This window comes from Mytilus galloprovincialis, chromosome 9 (genome assembly GCF_965363235.1).
Source record: "Mytilus galloprovincialis chromosome 9, xbMytGall1.hap1.1, whole genome shotgun sequence".
In the NCBI taxonomy this organism is placed as follows: Eukaryota; Metazoa; Mollusca; class Bivalvia; order Mytilida; family Mytilidae; genus Mytilus; species Mytilus galloprovincialis.
The window spans coordinates 9,399,218-9,419,220 of NC_134846.1; the positions used below are offsets into that span (position 1 = coordinate 9,399,218).

At 33.1% G+C, this 20,003-nt stretch overlaps 1 protein-coding gene across 1 annotated transcript in view; it reads left to right on the top strand.

Moving 5' to 3' along the window:
• The window catches only part of LOC143044365 (uncharacterized), a 43,804-nt gene that overhangs the window by 8,281 nt on the left and 15,520 nt on the right, over nucleotides 1-20,003 (top strand). Inside the window, exons 4-14 of the mRNA XM_076216320.1 lie at nucleotides 850-975; nucleotides 1,868-1,993; nucleotides 6,118-6,243; nucleotides 7,305-7,430; nucleotides 9,970-10,095; nucleotides 10,946-11,071; nucleotides 11,537-11,662; nucleotides 14,228-14,359; nucleotides 14,866-14,991; nucleotides 17,083-17,208; nucleotides 19,160-19,285. Of these exons, the coding sequence (XP_076072435.1) occupies nucleotides 850-975; nucleotides 1,868-1,993; nucleotides 6,118-6,243; nucleotides 7,305-7,430; nucleotides 9,970-10,095; nucleotides 10,946-11,071; nucleotides 11,537-11,662; nucleotides 14,228-14,359; nucleotides 14,866-14,991; nucleotides 17,083-17,208; nucleotides 19,160-19,285 (1,392 nt within the window). The remainder of the gene's footprint in view (nucleotides 1-849; nucleotides 976-1,867; nucleotides 1,994-6,117; nucleotides 6,244-7,304; nucleotides 7,431-9,969; nucleotides 10,096-10,945; nucleotides 11,072-11,536; nucleotides 11,663-14,227; nucleotides 14,360-14,865; nucleotides 14,992-17,082; nucleotides 17,209-19,159; nucleotides 19,286-20,003) is intronic.

Sequence of the window (20,003 nt, forward strand, 5' to 3'; positions counted from 1 at the left end):
CCCCGCCGCAATTTTGCGCTGGTCCCAAATCAAGAGCCCTGGCCTTTGTTAGTTTTGCATGATTTTGTATTTTAGTTTCTTGTGTATAATTCGGAGTTTAGTATGACGTCTATTGTCACTGTACTAGTATACATATTTTTTAAGGGGCAAACTGAAGAATGCCCACGGGCGCGGGAGTTTCTTGCTACATTGAAGACCCATTGGTTGCCTTCGGCTGTTGTCTGCTCTTTGGTCGGGTTGTTGTCGCTTTGACATATTCTTCATTTCCTTTCTCAATTTTATGACCTACATACGAAAACCTTTCATCCTGGCTGTTCAAACTCCCTCTTAAATATCACAGTGCAAGCCTTTTGCTTCTTTACAAAGAAACAAGGGAGGTTCATGGAAGAGCCTACACAACCGTTTTTAAACTTATACTTATCGGACATATAAATTACCTTTATTGTTCTATTCAGAATCCAAATAATTGATGCAAGCTATACTTTATTGTAGTTTTAACATGGGTAGGCATTATATTCGTGTTATGTTAGTTCTCTCTATCGCTCGGGCAAAAATAATCACGAATATATTGCCTACTCATGTTAAAACCACAATAAAGTATAGCTAGCATCAATTATTTCTTAATTATATTAAGAAATTCATATATTTTTCAGGGATTTCAGCAATATAACATTTCATTAAAAAAACGACAATCTTTTGTTTCGTTTTAGAAAGTTACATACACGATGTATCATGCTCATTGAAACTGATTACCCGGCTATGGGTGTGACATCGCATGTCTTTACCGAAAATTTATGTTATAGACTATTTAAATCAAGTTACTCATTTATTTTATTGTTTTTGTTCTAGAATTGGATTGTGAAAAAGGTGAAATGAAATGTGCAGACGGGATAGATTGTTTTCCTGAGTATACTTTATGTAATTACCGCGGCTACTGTAAAGATGATTCTGATGAAGATCCGGAAATGTGCAAAAGTACGTATACTTTCTGCAGGCTGCTTTTACTGGATAACATAATTTAAAAAATGACGAATTCTTCTGAATACATATATGAAGATGTGGCATGAGTGCCAATGAGACAACTCTCCATTCAAATACTAATTTATAAAAGTAAACCATTATAGGTCAATGTACGGCCTTCAACACGGAGTATATATAGGCTCACACCGAACAACAAGCTATACAGGGACCCAAAATTACTAGTGTAAAACCATTCAAACGGGAAAATCCAGGGTCTAAAGTCTTCATATATCAAGGAATAGTAAAGGTTTCTTTAACATTTTTGTTTATAGATATAGGAAGATGTAGTGTGAGTGCCAATGCGACAATTTTCCATCTAAATACAATTTATAAAAGTAAATCATTATAGCTCAATGTTCGGCCTTCAACACCTATCATTGGCTCACACCGAACAATAATCTATAATTAATAGGTCCCAAAATTACTAGTGTAAAACAATTCAAACGGGAACACCAACGGTCTAAAGTCTTGATATATCAAGAAATGATAAAAACCAAGCATTGTTTTTGGAAAGTGATTTCCACCAAGAACAGAGTCAGCAACGTAACTGCAACAGGAACGTACTTTTAAACTGTTTTACTAAAATATGTACGCATAGTTGACATGCCAAGTGTTATATTAAGGACGGGAAACTGTGTCATTCTGTAAAGTCCTCGTAAAACTACATATGGTAACATGTATGGTAACATGTTTATCAAGTCATTGATAAAGGCAACAGTAGTATACCGCTGTTAGAAACATTGAAATACTATCGCAGTGTATAGTATTTTATTATTAATGTTATTTTGATACGTAAATCCATTACTGTTATTATCAAATCGCCTTATTGCCTCTACCTTTCCAATAGATCGAACGTGTCCGACTGATACAACAAAGTGCAGTGATGGTATTGAATGCTTTTCACAAGACGATCGCTGTAATGGTAACGCTTTGTGCAAAACTGGTGATGATGAAGATATAGAAATGTGCAAAGGTTTGTTCTTAATTACAAAATGTGAATATTAATTTTGTATTTTGTCTTGGAGGTTCAAACAATATAGTGTTTTAACATTCACACTTATCATATACAAGTTAGGATGGTAGGTGACACATTTATAATATTTAACTTGACTCGTTTAATGGTCATAAAATTTGTGACAAAATGTGTATCCTGAAATACACAAATTTAAAAACACTTGAACATGTTGAATCACACACTTTATAGTAAAATTTTATTGGGCATATAACAGTTTGTCAATTTTCATCATTGAGAAGCTTAATATTGCCATAATAATAGAACATCATAAAAACGCTCAGTATATTTTTACACAAGGGATTATTTAGTTTTACCTACTTTCGAATGCATCCGGATGTGACGTATTATAATTTGATGGTATTACACCCAAAGAAGACTTTCTGTTGAATAAACTCAATGTGACTTATTTTACTTTTAAATACTGTTTTTTTTAAGCATTCATCTACCTTCAAACAGTTGTATATTATACAAAAGATGACTTTATGATGATACTACCACTAAATTATCTCTGTGTCTCCCTCATAAAGTCAAAAACTTTCTTCATAATATCAATGTTTTAGGCTAATAAATATTTAGGGGGAACGTTTCACTCATTTAGGATAGAAATGTTAGAACAAATAGATACAGTATTTGAACTGAATGAACTATCAATATAAAGTTTACAGCCTACAAGGATGTTTCAATACGTTCTTATGTCAAATTTATAAATGTATGCCGTGTGCCCGAGAGGGACATACACAGCTTCTCTGTTAGCTAGTGAATAATTAGTTTATACTGCTTTAAATAGTATTTCACTTACTTATAATGATATATTTAGAAAAAATATTTTTATTAGGAAACATTTTCTATCATAGCAGAATATACAAAATAAGGAGAAGAATATCCCCAAAATAATAAGTATGGCTTGTTCTGTCAACTTATAATCATTGAGTCCTATTTCGTAAAAGCTGTTTTGCAAACTCAATCTACACAGAATATTTCATTTTTTGTAAAATTTCACCTAAAAAACAAGAGATGGTTTAAACACGTGACAGACCATAGGGATAAAAAGGTGTATGTACAGTACCCCCACCCCCCCCCCCCCCTCGCACCCATATTATGTATATTACAACCATTGATTTTCTCCTTTTTGGAAATTTGAATCCTCAATGCTCTTCAGCTTCGGACTTGCTTGACTTTATAAGTATTTTGATATGAACGTCACTGATGCGACTAAGCTAGACGAAACGCGTGTCTGGCGTACTAAATAATTATCCTGGTATCTTTGAAAGCTATTGTTCAAACAAATTTAGGAGATGAGGCATGAGTGCCCATGCGACTCACCATCGAAGTCACAATTGTAAAACTTAACCATTATAAGTCATAGTACAGCCTTAAACACTGCGTTTTGCTCCGTAACAATAAACAATGTTCAAATTAACAGTAAATAACGTGTATAAATATTTTGATAAAATGCTGAACTACAAGATATATACTTATTGTCGATTTTGATGGCGAATGAATAAATGCCAAGCCCGTCATTGTTCTTGCAAGATGTTTTCTGTCTTTTAGAAATCTGATACATAGAGCACTTTTCAACTGTTTCAAAGTCGGTGCTTTTGCTGGCATGTAACACTTCTAGTTAACCAGATAATGGAGAGGAGGTGGTTTATGTTGTCCAAAAATGCTGTACTCAACGGTTGTCGATTTCTGCTGTATTTCGTTCGTTTTCGTCATGTTTTTTTCATACATAAGGTCATCAGGTTGATAGTTTAAATTCATTTAAATTAGTCAAATAGGGACATTTAAAACCCTCTATACAGTTTGGGTTTTGCTCATGAAGACCATACGTAAACATATATATATATATATAAAAGTCTATAAAAACGACCAACCAGCAAATTTACTATGTACCGGATCGTCTAGAATAGGCGATACTATGCAGATAAGGAAAAAATTATATCAGACTAAAGATTTGCACAACGGTACTGATATAAGATGTTATAATACGAAAATGTTGTTATTAAATCGTGCTGACAAATATTTCGGCTGAACAAATGGCCTTCTTCAAGTGTCACAAGTTTTAACAATACTGATACATAATGTATAAGGTGTAAAAATAGATCAGTAATAATACAGGTAAGTTTTGGTCGATTGATTTTAATCCAAAAGCCTGAATATCATAATATAAACAAAACACTATAAATCAATATACGTGACTGTGTATATTAACAATAAAAATGAGTGAAAAAACAAAAACGCTAGTATTTCTTATTGATGCCGTTTGGATGATGTACATTAAGTTCTTTTATCCAAAAGCTTTCCCGAACCTGTCGCTGGGCATCACTCCAGTGAATATTCTGTTCAATCACTAGAATTTTCATGCGGTTAAAGTCATCAGGTTTGTGACCCGACTGTCTGAAGTGCTGAGAAACTGGGAGAAGTGGCTTCTTAGAGATATCACTCCTATGGCCATTGAGGCGTTTGTGGAAAGGCTGCTTTGACTCACCAACATATTGGAGGCCACAAACCGAACATTCTAGTATGTAAATAACATTCATACTTTTGCAGGTAACATTGCAAAATATCTTATAGTTGTTTTCGGTTGCCTTACTGTGAAATGTTGATGAATGCTGCATCTGTAGGCAGCATTTGCAGCGTTTTTCTTCACACGAACGACATTCTCCAGAAGTACTTCTATTATCAGACACTTCAGCCCGCACCAGCAGGTTCCGCAGACTACTAGGTTGCATAAAAGCTATCATTGGAGGCTGGGGAAAAATCTTGGATAGTTTGGAATTCTTTTCAACTGATTTCCAATGCTCACGAATGACACCAAAGCTGTTTTTGAGAGATGGGTGGTAAGTAAGAACACATGGAGTCCTTTTATTTTTCTTTTTAACTTTGTATTCCAATAGTTCACTCCTGGGAATTGATTCCGCTTTCTGAAAGCTTTTTTTGATATTTCTGTGTTTGTAGCCCCTTTTCTTCAAGCGAGTTTCAAGTTGACGTAGTTGTCTTTTAGTTGTTTCTGTGTTGGAACATATTCGCTTGACTCTAAGTGCCTGACTGTATGGAATGCTCTTGGTAAGATGAGCAGGATGGCAACTTTTAGGGGACAAATATTGTTGAGTGTCAGTGGGTTTAGAATATAAATCTGTAGATATGATGCCCTCTGTGAGCGAACTTGAAGTATCGAGGAAGGCGATTTTGGATTTAGACTTCTCATGAGTAAATTTGATACCAGGATGTATGTTGTTGGCATGAGTGATAAAATTATCTAAATCCTCGTCGCTTTTATTCCATTTCATATCCACATCATCTATAAATCTAAACCAGGAAAGCGGTTTTTCGATGGAAGTTTCAAGGAGTTGTTTCTCTAATTTGCCAATAAATATGTTGGCATATGACGGAGCCATTTTGGTGCCCATGGCAGTTCCATTTACTTGCAAATAATGATCTCCATCAAAAGTGAAGTTGTTTTTCTTAAGTACCAGCGTGAGCATTTTGACCAGGCATTCGGTAGGTGGATATTTCACTGGACTGGTATGGAATTCCAAACTTCTTTACATGCATCGATGCCATCTGCATGTGGAATATTAGTGTAGAGGGAGGTGACATCCATGGAAACAAGAGTCGTGTCGGAGGGGAGTGGATTTAAGGCCTGCATTTTTCTTAGATAATCGGTTGTATCTTTGATGTGAGATGGTAAGTCTTCAACATGTTGACGAAGATGGAAGTCAACAAATTCCGTTGGATGACCGTTCGCTGAAACTATAGGTCTTCCTGGGTTATTGGCCTTATGAATTTTAGGTAAAAGATAAAATCTGCCCGGTTTTAGATTTTCTGGTTTCAAATATTCAAGAGTTTAAAAATATCTTTGTAGCTTGACGTTTTTGTGTAAAAGTTTAATATATTGATTGATGGGGTATATACAACATATTTTTGCCGTTTACTGTACATAACAATTTCTAAATCTAAACAAATAGTTGTTTTAGTTAAATAGAATGAAATTCCTGATTTATTCCTTTGGTTTTGGGTAGAACTGTTTTTCATCCCTCTCATTAAGTCCATCAGGTTCCAGAGTACGTGTGTTCCTTTAGATTTTCAGTGCCTACCAGATCATGTCAAATGTGCTGATGGTTTACAGTGTATTAGAACGAAGGACCTTTGTGATGGATATACGCAGTGTAATGATGGATCCGATGAAAGTAAAGATACGTGTGAAGGTCTGTATATTTCAATTTTGGTACTATTTATAGCGTTCTTTAACATTTAGGTTGTTCTGTGGATTTCATGGAATATTTGACCTTTAATTTATTCTTTGATTCGTTTCATTTTTTTTTTTATTATTTATATCTACATTGTATGCATCTATCTTTCTGATATCGCCTCTTTAAAATGTTGGTGCTGTACACTTATTTGAAAGATATATATGTTAAATTTGGGTTCTGCTTCATGGATATCTGACACATTTGTGCATTATGACTTTTTATTTAACATGTTTAATATTAATCAGCAAGACCTTTCAACGTCAGTGCACTGTGTTCTGTCCCAAAATGGCTTCATTGACGGAATTCAGTTTTGCAAGGAGATATGTATTATTTGTTAAAAAAGAGAATACATAACTTACATTTAGTTTTGTTGACGATTTTTTTTTTCACATTTGCTATTGAAAAAAAAACAGTAATGTTACATTGTTCAGATATTTTAGATATGGTCAGTTTTATTATTTTATTATCTGTACGATACACGACGTGGTGGTATTTCGTTTATAGTAGTAAACCAAATTCAGCGTGGTTGATTTCAAACACAATAATAGACAATTACATCGCATCAAAATTTGAGTGGTATTAACATTTAACATGTTTAACACAAACGTGTATATCTAAGTCAGCCAGAGAGTCCTTTTATATTGGGATAAAACAAAACAATAATGTGATAAACATTTGTTTTGTTTTTAGTTTCTTTAGGTTTTATACTAACTGTCAGTACCTCGCAGATGTGTACATAAAGACCGGCGAACGGTACGAAATAATCATTCAACTTTATATCATATTTTGTGTCGTTTGTTCATTGCTTTATTCGTAATTCTTGCAGTTTTTTTCTTGTCATATCGGAGGCATTTCTAGTCTAGTAGTTTGAATCTTATTAGTTGCGGAAGAGTTTGGTGACCTGTGATTGTTAAACAAATATGTCATTTGTCTTTTGTGATATTGTGTAATGTTGGCATTGCATAATGTTGTGTTGTCTTTTATCTTAATGATATAAATCAAATACTCGTTTACAGATTTTCAGTGCCCACAAGGTCATGTAAAATGTGCAGATGGTTTACAATGTATGAACACGTATAACCTCTGTGATGGATATATACAGTGTAATGATGATTCCGACGAAAGTAAAGAGACCTGTTCAGGTGTGTATATTTTTATTCGATAATCATTGTCAATAGGCTTTTATATTATTTCGCATAATCTTTATTTTAGGTTATTTTGTGTATTTCAAGAGATAAATAGAGAATATCATATGGCTTTTCAATACCGCATCCGTATCAACCCGAGACACCAATATAATCCAAAGAGCTCTGCTCGAGGGATTATATTGGTTGAGTGTTGATACAGTGTGTGATATTGAAAAAGCCATATCATATAGACTTCATTATATACATTTACCTCAAGCAGATGTTTTTTATGTAACATGACGTCATACAGATTAGGGATTTAATAAAGCTTTGCAACAATGACTGCAATCGATGACGTGACGTATACAGATTACAGGTGTGATAAAGCTTTTGCAACCGTGCTGATATCGATATCATCACGGGTGGCTGATACAGCACGCTAGCCATTGATTGTATTACACATAAAATTTATCTGTATTTACTACTAAGTATATAATAAATATACTATCAATCTGCTTCTTGGATTTTTAAGCTTTGCTATCTTATTATCTTTGTCCCTATGTTTCTAGATAACGTCTTTATTATGCTTGTGTTGTAGGGAGTATGAGGTTAAATATTCTTCGCCCAGCCTTAATAACTCTGATTCGAATTGTAAATACACATTATAACAATTCATGAATGTCGATCAATCTAATCGAACAATATCATAACCGTAGCCTATCGATTTTAAGGTATTGCCAACAGTCAAGTTTGTACTTCATCATGTTCATGCATAAACAAACATGCAAATATATTGGGAAAAGTCTATTTTAAGATGTGCATACGAATATTAAAAAATGTTAGTCACTTGACAACATGAAAAACTCTTAAAATAGTATTTTGACTAGCAGCTTATATTTAAATTCCTTATACATGTATAATAAAATTATAATAAAACTTACCAATACGCTTCTAAAACTACAACGTTATTGTCGTCCAAATTTTTGAGTGAGGGGAAAATAATAGTTCCATTACATTCAATGTGACTTTTCGAATAGGACTTTTAGCTGGGTTTGTTTATTTGAAAGAGCAGCTCGACCTATACCATATACGAAGCAGATTCTGCGTTCATGTCCGGAACAACTAAGATTATCTCCGGGTTTTGAGGTACGAATTGTACGTGTATGAAACGCACGTCTTGCGTATCAAATAATACACCTGATCCCTTTGGCAACACTATCTACATCACTGTGACGATCATATTGCTGTTGGACGTTTCGTCCTTTATGGTATCACTAGCCCAGAACTCAGGACATCGGTGTATGAATATAAATAAAATGGTCATTTTTTATAAATTTACTAGTTCTGACAGGTAACATCACAAAAAAAAATACTGAACTCAGAGGACAATCAAATCGGAAAGTCCCTAATGACATGGCAAAATCAAATGAATAAACTCATCAACAACGAATGGACAACAACTGTCATATTCCTGACTTGGTACATGCATTTTCAAATGTAGGATTAAACCTGGTTTTATAGCGCTAAACCTCTCACTTTGTACAACAGTCTCATCAAATTCCGTTATATGTACAACGATGCTGACCTAAACAAGCAGAATTAATAAAATAATCAAAATATGGGTACCGCATTCATCATTGTGTTACAATTTAACAGAACTCAAAATCATCTATCAAAATCAAAACACATTCATTGCTTCGCGTGTCTGACGTCAGAAAATTTATACGTATTTTTGTCGCCTTAAGTTAATGCAAACAATTTTAAAATTTCACATTGGTAATGTTAGCATACAGGGATAAAACATCAAAAGTATGTAAGAATTAATTTCAGAAATAGACCTAGATTTAGAATTGTACAAAAATTCTATAGAATTTATAAGAATCCATTAATGGTTCATTCATTAGGTTCACCGTATTTTCTAATTTATAAAAGAAATATAACATAATGACATATTATAAAAAAAAATAACATACCGACAGGATCTTTTAAAGTACAGAGTAACGTTATAAGAACCAAAGAAATACAAAAAGTCGCATATACAAAGACACCAACAAGCTTGCTATCGTTTGATACCTTGTGTTAAGTCTGTTTGTCGTTTTTTTTTTGTGTTTTTGTTTTGCCATTTCATTATAAACTTTTTAAATGTCGTATTTAGAATGTTCCGCCTCTCAATGTCGTTTATTCATATCATACATTGATGGAGATATTGTTTTCAGGTCTCAAGGTCGTCGTGCTTTCATTTGGTTTTATATAAGTAAGTGGTGTGCGCTTAGCACTTCTCGGTTGATAAACTGATACACAACATTCCTTCTGTTATATTATTGTATTTTGTAAACAGTCACTTATTCCTACTGAGTAACTTTGTAAAGCGTGTCATGCTAATCATGTTTATATGTTTAGATATGTGTTTAAATCACGGATACAACTTCGGAGTCTAAAAGCTAGTTATAATAATTATAGTTTCCCTCAGATCACAGTTAACAATTATTTTGTATTCATGTGATTATCAGTTGAGAAATATTGACATAGAACTAATTATCAGATTATTATTAAGATTTCGACTGTGGTGAACATAAGTTCAAATGCCAGGATGGTATCCAGTGCATATATAAGAACGGTCTGTGTTCTGGTTGGACGGATTGTAAAGATAAATCTGATGAATCACCAGAAGTCTGTAATGGTAAGAATACAATAAATTTACGTTTCAAAATTTGAACTAAGCACCACACTAAGGTACGCCCACTCGGCATATTATTCATTAAAATATAAGAGTATACAGTAATTTATTATGTTTATATAAGAAATCAAAACAAATAGATGCCCATTGTTCATTTCTGCTGTTAATTCGATTGACGCTAGGGGCCGCAGTGACCAAGTGGTTTTAGTAGTTACAACTGTAATCACTAGTCAGTCAACACTTAGGTTGTATTTCGAACACTACTCGTGTGGGTGCACTCGACTCCAATCTTAATTGACAAAGATTGTCAGTTTTCTTATCGAAGGTCGGTGGTTTTCTCCGGGCACCCTGGCCTCCTCCATCAATAAAAACTTACCGCCACGTAATAGTCTGAATGCGATGCTAAAAAGTTGGGTTAAAACACCAAAAATGTATAAAGATTTATCGATATAAAAAAACATTGTTAGGTCTAAAAAAATTGAATAAGGGGCTTTAAAGAAGCAAATGTAAGCCATATGCTATCGTACGCAATATTTCTTTGAGCATTCATCAGGAAACTTGTTGTAAAAACGAACTATCCCAATGTCAACTTATATAACAAATAGCATCACCCATGTTTTAGTATTCAGAACATTTTGAGTAAATTATATTAAAAATTCTAGTAACCAAGCAAACAATATGGTAGATCTTATATTACACATGTTATACTGGAAGACAAAACAATTTGTTATTTTTTTAATAAATACAAACCACGAAAAAATTTTTGTGTATAACAATAGTGTTGTGTCGAAACTTTTACTAGCAAATCATTATGTTGAAGAACTTATTTATGTTTAATCTCTTTGAATTATAGATTATAAGTGTCCAGAAAATAAGGTAAAATGTAAGGATAACATACAGTGTATATATAAATCAGCCCTGTGCGATCAATACCCTACATGCCGTGATAACTCTGACGAGGATGAAGATATGTGTAAAGGTATAAACTTGTACAAAAGTTCATGTAGATTAGATAAATTTGACAATATCTTAACAATAGAATTTCAAAAGATATTTGATTAAGATTATCTAAAGACGTCCATTCTTGCCGATTTCTTAAGTCAAGCTAAAACGATTAACTTTTGATATCTACATCATTTAATCTCTGGCGTGGATTGGTCTCATTAACAATTTTCTTATTGTTATCAAAACAGTGGTAAATATAAAATACAAACAGCCAACAAAGCAAAACTATTGTTTTGAAATACAAAGCAGGATTTTTCTATTATAGGCAAGAGAGTCCCTTTCTGAATTTGACTTCTTTTTTGGAACATAACATGTTAAAGTCAGGCTATGTAAAATCGACTTAGGTCTTAGCCTGATGTCAACATTACCTGCCAGAGTTGCGATAGCAGTTTGTTAATAATGAAATGGCCGCATATTTTTTCTATATTATTCTTTGCAGCTGTTCCTTGTGAAAACAACCAGGTCAAGTGTGCGAATGGTCTTCAATGTGTCTATAATTATTTTCTTTGCGATGGATTGACACACTGTTTTGACGGTTCTGATGAAGACGAAGTAATGTGCAACGGTAAATCCCACTACCTTTTTCATATACTAAAGTACCCATTATTAAATGTTTTGTTTGCGTGTAGAAAATGACTTGAACGTAGAGTGCGTTTGAGGTGTCAATACAATCTAGGGAAAATGATAAGTGAAAAATATCATTCCTTTCTAAAACCGGAATCAACTTTATCGCATACTTCAAAGACGTGATTATCAATTTTTTTCCTGCTAACTATGCCAAAATTTAACCATATATTTACCTTTGGGAGGAGTTTTGCATGTGTTGATTTTTACTTAAATTCTTAGATAAAACATATGAAAGTACACCATTAATGTAAGGCCCCATTTCTGTTCATGTTAAATTATTTTATTTCAAGAAGACACAGCTCTTTTGTTTAATGTTCAAACAGAATTACAACCATTGCATGTACAAAACAACACTTTATTGGGCATTGTTCTTACAAAACGCAACATATATTTTAATGGCGTATAAGAAAGTACTGGTAATCGGAACTTCGGATGTACCAAAACTGATACAGACAAACAGGCAGAATGTAACCTCTTTTCGAATTCAATGCAGAGTTTTTTTCATTCAAAATTATAAGTCAAAAAAAGTTATTCAATATCACCAGTCATTCAGCTTTCATTTGTTATCAACAGCACCTAATTATTCTGCATATTATAAAAGCTACACTCATGCGAAGGAATTGGTTTGTGTTAGTTATGTGTTCAAATTCAAATAGTAGTGTAACAATCTTTTTAATTTTCTTACCCACAATCGATTAGTTTAGTTTAAACATATTTATTTATAGTGGATTGGAAAACAAGTTTTGCAACTTATATTAATCCCTTTCCACTTTGCGGGTGCGATTGCTGCCTTGTAGCGGCATTAGCCTACTCTTTTTCGAACTCTACAAGGGTGTTTTTAACGTGCCAGAGATATGGCTCTCTCTTAACCATAATCGATTGCAAAATACAAACGCCAGCTTTACTGATGTGGTTATATAATTGTATAGGCATGAAATCCTTGTGCCTCTTATTATTCTAAGTACTGAACTGTCATTAAACTTTTCTTGTTTGGATATCTCATGACGGTCAGTATAATATTTTGTTTGCATCAACCAAAAAAATAACAATTTTTTTGTACTTTGTATTATATTTGATGAAACGGTATCATAAATCATTAAATGTGTTACGATAGTATGATATAAATGACAGCTACATGTATATTGGTATTCAATGACTTCAAACAATTCCCAAATCAAACGGCAAAATCAAAAGGCAAAGTACATCAAACGATTTGATAATAACTTTCGTATATCTTTACCCGTAATAGGCATTTTCATTTTTATGGAGGATAATAACTAGTTTTTTATATCTATCTAAACCTCTCACTTATATGACAATCACATGAAAATCCGTATTCATTTAAAATATCTTATCTATGATTATGATAAAAATATTAAAGTTGTATACATATGTCATTATGCAAAAGTTAACGGAATGATTATAAATGATTCAGAACATTATCAATTTTATGGTAGCATCATGTACCATCACAACATGATGCAAAAGAAAAGATGAAGAAAAACCAAAATGTGTCATTGTGTATACAGAAGACACAATGTAAATAGATATGTTACGAAAATTCATACACTCAACGTTGAGGCTGATCAATTAGAATTTAAATGTTGAGACGGTGTAAAAACATTTATTATAAATTTAAGCACGTAAATCTAAATCCTGTGCGTCTTGGATCATTTACATTTGATTAATCTAGAACATCAGATAACATCGTATATGACATAGTAGGTGGGCTAGAAAATAAGAGGGGACGGCTGAGAGTTATCTAAATGCATGCGATTCTGCATTAATTTTACAAAGTATGCCAGCGTGTTATTTGTTTTATTTTTTTATCAAAGTTCCTAAAAAAATAACTTTTCCTTCCACTAGTCCAGCACAAATCTCTACAGTCCGGTTGACTTATCTCTCTGGTGTATCCATAAGTTTCCAGCACAAAGTTTTACAGTCCATAAGCTTCCCATGACTCTGAAAATTTTGAAATACCTGATAGCTTGTTCGGCATAATTATTTATTCAAAGTTTCATATGACATTAAAATTATTTGCAAGGTATTTTAAGGGCTCGCATGCCCCTAGAGGTGAAAAATTTGTCATCTATACAGTTTTGCAGAAGAATGATCTCAGGTATGAACTCCATATTTCCATTGCCCGGAACCTGTATCACTTTGCAGCTAAACCCTTTCCTAAAAAATATCGAATTAAAGTTTTTGTAGGAATATAATAAAATATATGTATATTTATTTTCTATATATCATATGATAAAATGTTATTGAATACTGTTCCATGCTGAATATTTTTAATAAACCTGTCTCCAAAATATCAATGTAGTCTAAAACTTATATTCAATGTATACACACATGTAATCTATTTTGTGTTTTGTATTTGTGTAACATGTCTAATAGAATAGTAATTTGAAGTACTGTACAATTGAAGAATATGATTACTGTTTATGTAATGAAAGGTCATGTCTGATATGAACAATTCAGGATTTTAATTTTGTGTGTCTAGCATATGTTTGCCCAGAAGGGAAAAAGAAATGTGCTGATGGCCTACAATGTGTCGAAGAAGAACAAACTAGTTTTTGTAATGGACATGCAGATTGTAACGATAGGTCAGACGAAGATCCAGGATTTTGTCGAGGTATTCAAATACTGAACTGCTGAACCTTTTGTTTCGAAAAAGTACACTGTACTAGTTTCTGTTGTCGACAATGAGATATGTTGCTAATTTTATATACTCAGAATATCGATCAAATGAATTAAAGTATTATATTTCATATACAATAGTTCTTTCAAATTGTTATAAATCAAAATAACAAAAGTGTTACCAAAAACCCGGTAACTTGAAAAAAAACACATTTGACTTGGTTATATATTCACTATGATATTGTGATATATCCACGTTTTTATATTTAGTAATGTCCATTGATATTGATACTGAATACAATATTGTGTCCGATGTGGGAACTATTTCTATTTAACAATTCATGTACTAAGAAAATGTATTGATGAATAAATCCCATTAAAATAACAACTGTTTAGTGTCGCAAAATAGAAACTTATATGGTTAAAGTAACACATTGTTATCGCGCCTGTGGTTATCATCTGATAGTATTTCACATTTCACACATGTTTATATATATCTAGATTATAACTGCAGTGAATACCGCCAAAAATGTGCTGACGGATTACAATGTATCGGTAAATACAGAGTATGTGATGGACGTGAAGATTGTACAGATGGATCAGATGAAGACCCAGACTTTTGTAAAGGTATGTCCTGAAGCAATTGACTTTTGTTTTCTCAACATTCTTATTGTTTTGCCTAAAGAAAAGTGATGTTTAACACATGAAACGTTGATACAGCATTTGTATATCATGTATATATAGAATGGCGCACACTTCGCAAGAACAATTTTGTTCTTGTATAACGTCAACATTGTTTTTGTACAGATTGATACTAGTTGTTTAGAGGCCAGTTGGAGTACTCCACCGGGTGTGGGAGTTCTTGCTGCATTGACAACTTATTGGTGGCTTTCGGCTCTTGTCTGCTCTAAGTCGGATTGTTGTTTCTTTGACATATTCCCAATTTCTAATCTCAATTTTGTTTGTCGTGTTTTCATCTTTGACAATAACATTGTTTGGCCTCTCTTGCCAGTCTTTTGTCTGTTCTTAAGGATATACTTAGGTGAGGTTTTGCAATAAGTGCCAATGTTCAGACTCCTTCGTGTTTTACAATACGATACAAGGTAAAATATTTTGCCCCATAACACCTATTTATCTTTTAACATAAGACTTTATAGCTCAGAAAATGTCACCTGACAAATTTAAGCAGATTCTTGATTTTCTTTCTTTTGATGTGAGACCCAAATAATAACAATGCAAATAATGGATAAAAGTCCGAGTCGGCCTTTTTCCGCCATATTTTATAGATCAAATGTCTCGAAAAGGAGCTCCATGACCTATCAATATTTTTAGCTTATTTTGATCCTTATCTAATACTCTTCCAGCTTAAAGTATTAATTTTGATTTCTTGATTAATTCAATTTAACCTTAGATCACCTAAGTACATTCTTCAATGGTGTTAATATTGAGTCACTGATAAGGTCTTTGCATCGGAACTAAACACATTTATTCTAAAAACAGTTGTTGGCATGACACGGGTTATGTTCTTCTCATATATGTTATGATGGTATGATACTAAACCCCTAACCGGAAGGATTGTGCCTGATGTTCATATGATGAAATCATAATCTTTCAGTCAGTTTAGTTGAAGTCTGGAGCTGGCATGTCAGTTAACTGCTAGTAGTCTGTTGTTATTTATGTATTATTGTCATTTTGTTTATTTTCTTTGGTTACATCTTCTGACATCAGACTCGGATTTCTCTTGAACTGAATTTTAATGTGCGTATTGTTATGCGTTTACTTTACTACATTGGTTAGAGGTATAGGGGAGGGTTGAGATCTCACAAACATGTTTAACCCCGCCGCATTTTTGCGCCTGTCCCAAGTCAGGAGCCTCTGGCCTTTGTTAGTCTTGTATTATTTTAATTTTAGTTTCTTGTGTACAATTTGGAAATTAGTATGGCGTTCATTATCACTGGACTAGTATATATTTGTTTAGGGGCCAGCTGAAGGACGCCTCCGGGTGCGGGAATTTCTCGCTACATTGAAGACCTGTTGGTGACCCTCTGCTGTTGTTTTTTATTTGGGCGGGTTGTTGTCTCTTTGACACGTTCCCCATTTTCATTCTCAATTTTATTCATTGATAAAAAAATACTCTAAATACCATTACACAATACTGTGTTCTTATAAAAGAAGATAAACGTAACATATACAGTTATAGAAGGTAAATTTACATCATTTAAATTGCAATCAAAGTAAGTGAGGCAAATGCACCCTTAAAAAACAATGCCATAATCAGCACAAATTTTCTGCAAAATGTTTCTTTACTTTGTTTGATTTAGTTCATCTTCATATTTTTCAAAATATCATAGATATAGGAAGATGTGGTGTGAGTGCCGTTGAGACAACTCTCCATCCACATTTTTTTTGGATAAAAGTAAACCATTATAGATCAATGTAAGGCCTTCAACACGGACATTCACATTTAATATATAAAAGTAAGAAATACAAAAAAATTGCTTATAACACTTTCAAAATCATAATGATGATCAAGGGGATTCAAATATGTCAATAGATAATTTGTCAGTTTTTTAAAACTAATTAAAACGACATATGTAATTAATTTAAGCTTGTTCAAACTAGATAGTTCATGTAATAAATTTGATTAGTTTGTTAACATTCGTACAGAGAAAAAAAACTATCCCGTATGCTTTAATATGAACACAATATCTTTTTCAGCAATGGAATGTGACAACGACAAAGTGAAATGTGAGGATGGCATACAATGTATTTATAAATCAGAACTATGTGACATATACACACATTGTAATGACGAGTCTGATGAGGATAAGCATATGTGTAAAGGTGAGACATTATGCGTCAGGTTTTACTTTCATTTGTCAAAATTTAGAAGTTGAAAGTATATAAGTATGGTGACTTGTTATAAAAGGTTCCTTCCCTTTTAGCATGTTCATATTTCATTTCAATCTTTTCGTTATCATACAGTATGGTGATGGTCATTACTTCGGCCATGTAATGACAAGTGACTGTTGTTATAAATTTGCCAGAAAACAACTCAATATAAAAAAAATTTGCCTTATGAAGAATTTTTTTTATTGTAATCTGACATAGGGTAACAGAAATATGTAATTGTAAATAAACTCACCATAGATAACAGGATTGCAATTGTATAATTGAACGTAATTAATTACAATTCCTCAAGCGATTGAATAGTCTAATTCGGTAGGTCATATTTATGAAAGGGAATGGGATAATAGTTACGACGTACGGAACATATCTTATATTATTTGTGAAACGGTTATTCCATAACGGTCAACTAACCCATGATGGCGTCTGTAAAATTTACGAAGGGATGATTTCAACTTCATCATTTGAAACTCTTGGTTTAACAGCTTCCTTGTGAGCAGCAGCCCTCTATCAAGAAAATCATGATAGGAAATGCAAGTACGAGAATATTGTATCAATTGGGAGATATATACCCCGTATGCAGGTGCTGCTGGAATGTCGCTACTAAGAAATGGAAAGTTCACAATGGGAAAGCTGAAATCATCTCTTTTGTCGTCAAGTTTTGTTTCCGACCAGCCCTCATTGTCAATGTCTAGATGTAAGTCAAGATATGAGGCCGACTTAAATGTATCTTTTGTATCCTTTATCGCTAGTTCGCAGGGGTAGATGCGTTCAACATTGTCCCCCAATTGTGAATAATTTATTGAGAGAACATCATCTATATAGCGGAAAGTGGAGTTAAAAGATATTGCTACTTCTTATCTTTCTTCCTAATAAGTTTCTGTATGAAGTCAGTCCTATGATAATAAAGAAAGATGTCGTCAAGAAGAGTGGCACAATTGGTTCCCATTGGAATGCCGACAGTCTGTTGAAAAAACACGTCTTTCGAATGTAACAAATATGTTGTCAATCAATAAATCAAGCATCTTGATAATGTCAGTTTCAGATATTTTTTTAAGATACTTGCATTTACGTCGGGAAACAAAGCAATACCAACTCTTTTAATTTGTCTTTTAGTTTGGAATGTTGAATACTTGTGTAAAGTGTTGTAAGGTCAAATATTATTATACTATTACAATTTAAAAGATAGTTAGATTGCATGTATTCTAAAAGATCATTGGAATTTTTAAGTATCCATATCTGATTCACGCAACCTCTAGAATAGGCAGTTTCACAATAACTTTGAACCCCGTTTTTTATTGCTGATAAAATAGATATAAATAATTTAGAAAGAGATTTCGTGGAGCACTTGAAAGACCCAGCAATATACCGTTGTTTGTAAGGACACTTATGTAGTTTACGAATCTAATACAGTGATGGAAGATTCAGTTCTTCCTCTTTGGTTATAAGTCTAAAGGAATACAGAACAGACCTATTATTATCCAGCATTTCCTCCTTGGTAAGTGTCGTGAGGATATATGTAGAGTTTCCATGTGAATGGCCAATACATAATTCGTTGATCAGGCAGTTAATTTAATGAGTTTCACACACAAAAACAATGTTGTTAGGGGCTTTATCTGCGGGTACAACAACATATGTTTTATTGAGGTAGGATAGGTTTTTTGCCACATTAGGTTCTTAAGATTGATGAAGCATGGGCATTGATAGACTTATTTAGTTTTTTAATTCTAATTTGCATCAACGACCTAACCACCTTGATCCATTGTTGTCTACGTCTTCCTTCTCGCCTTTAGCCCATTGCCTGGCATAATCCTCGACTGAAGCTTTGTTGAATAACATGCTATTTTGAAAAGTCGTTCTTTATGATAAATGTATTCACCAATTACAGCTAGAGAGTGTGAATTTGGCGAGACAAAGTGTGCAGACAATTATCAGTGTATAAACAAAGACAGAGTCTGCGATGGATTTACAAACTGCAATGATGAGTCTGATGAAGAAACAAGAGCATGCAAAGGTACTGCTGATATTTTTTTACAACTTATGTACAACTATACTTGTTCTTTTTTAAAATGTAAATCATTGTGTTTATCTATATACACTTGACCATGTGGTTAATTTTTTTAAGCCAATACATTTATTGTTTAGCCTTCTTGATTTCTGAGTAACAAATAGAATATGTTTTTCACATAGATAGAATCATATTCAAAACAGTGTAGCTGTGGCCATTGATTGACGACCTTAAATTATCCCATTGACTGGGGCAGATTATGTGAACGTTTGTCTGTAACGACCGCTGCTCACTATGTATTTGTTAAAGACACTTAAACTGTGCGGTCACAAAAGGTTCACAACACCTAAATAAAGAAATTACAAAAAACTAATCGGGAATAACACGTGTTTGATTTATATCAATAATATAAATTAAAACATAAAGTTATTCCTGATTAATTTTTTAAATTATTTTAATATTAAATGCGTTAAGAACCTTTGGTAAACCTACAGTTTAAATTCTATAATAAATAAGTAGTGATCAGTTGTTGTTACAGACACACGTTCACCTAATCTGTCCCAGTCAAGGGGATAATTTAAGGTCGTCAATCAATGGCCACAGCTACACTGTTTTGAATATGATTCTATATCAAATTGATGTATTTTATACAACTTCCCTCCTGGCATGTTTATATTTATGTATAATCAATGATTTAAAACCAAACGAGTTGCAGAGGGAAATT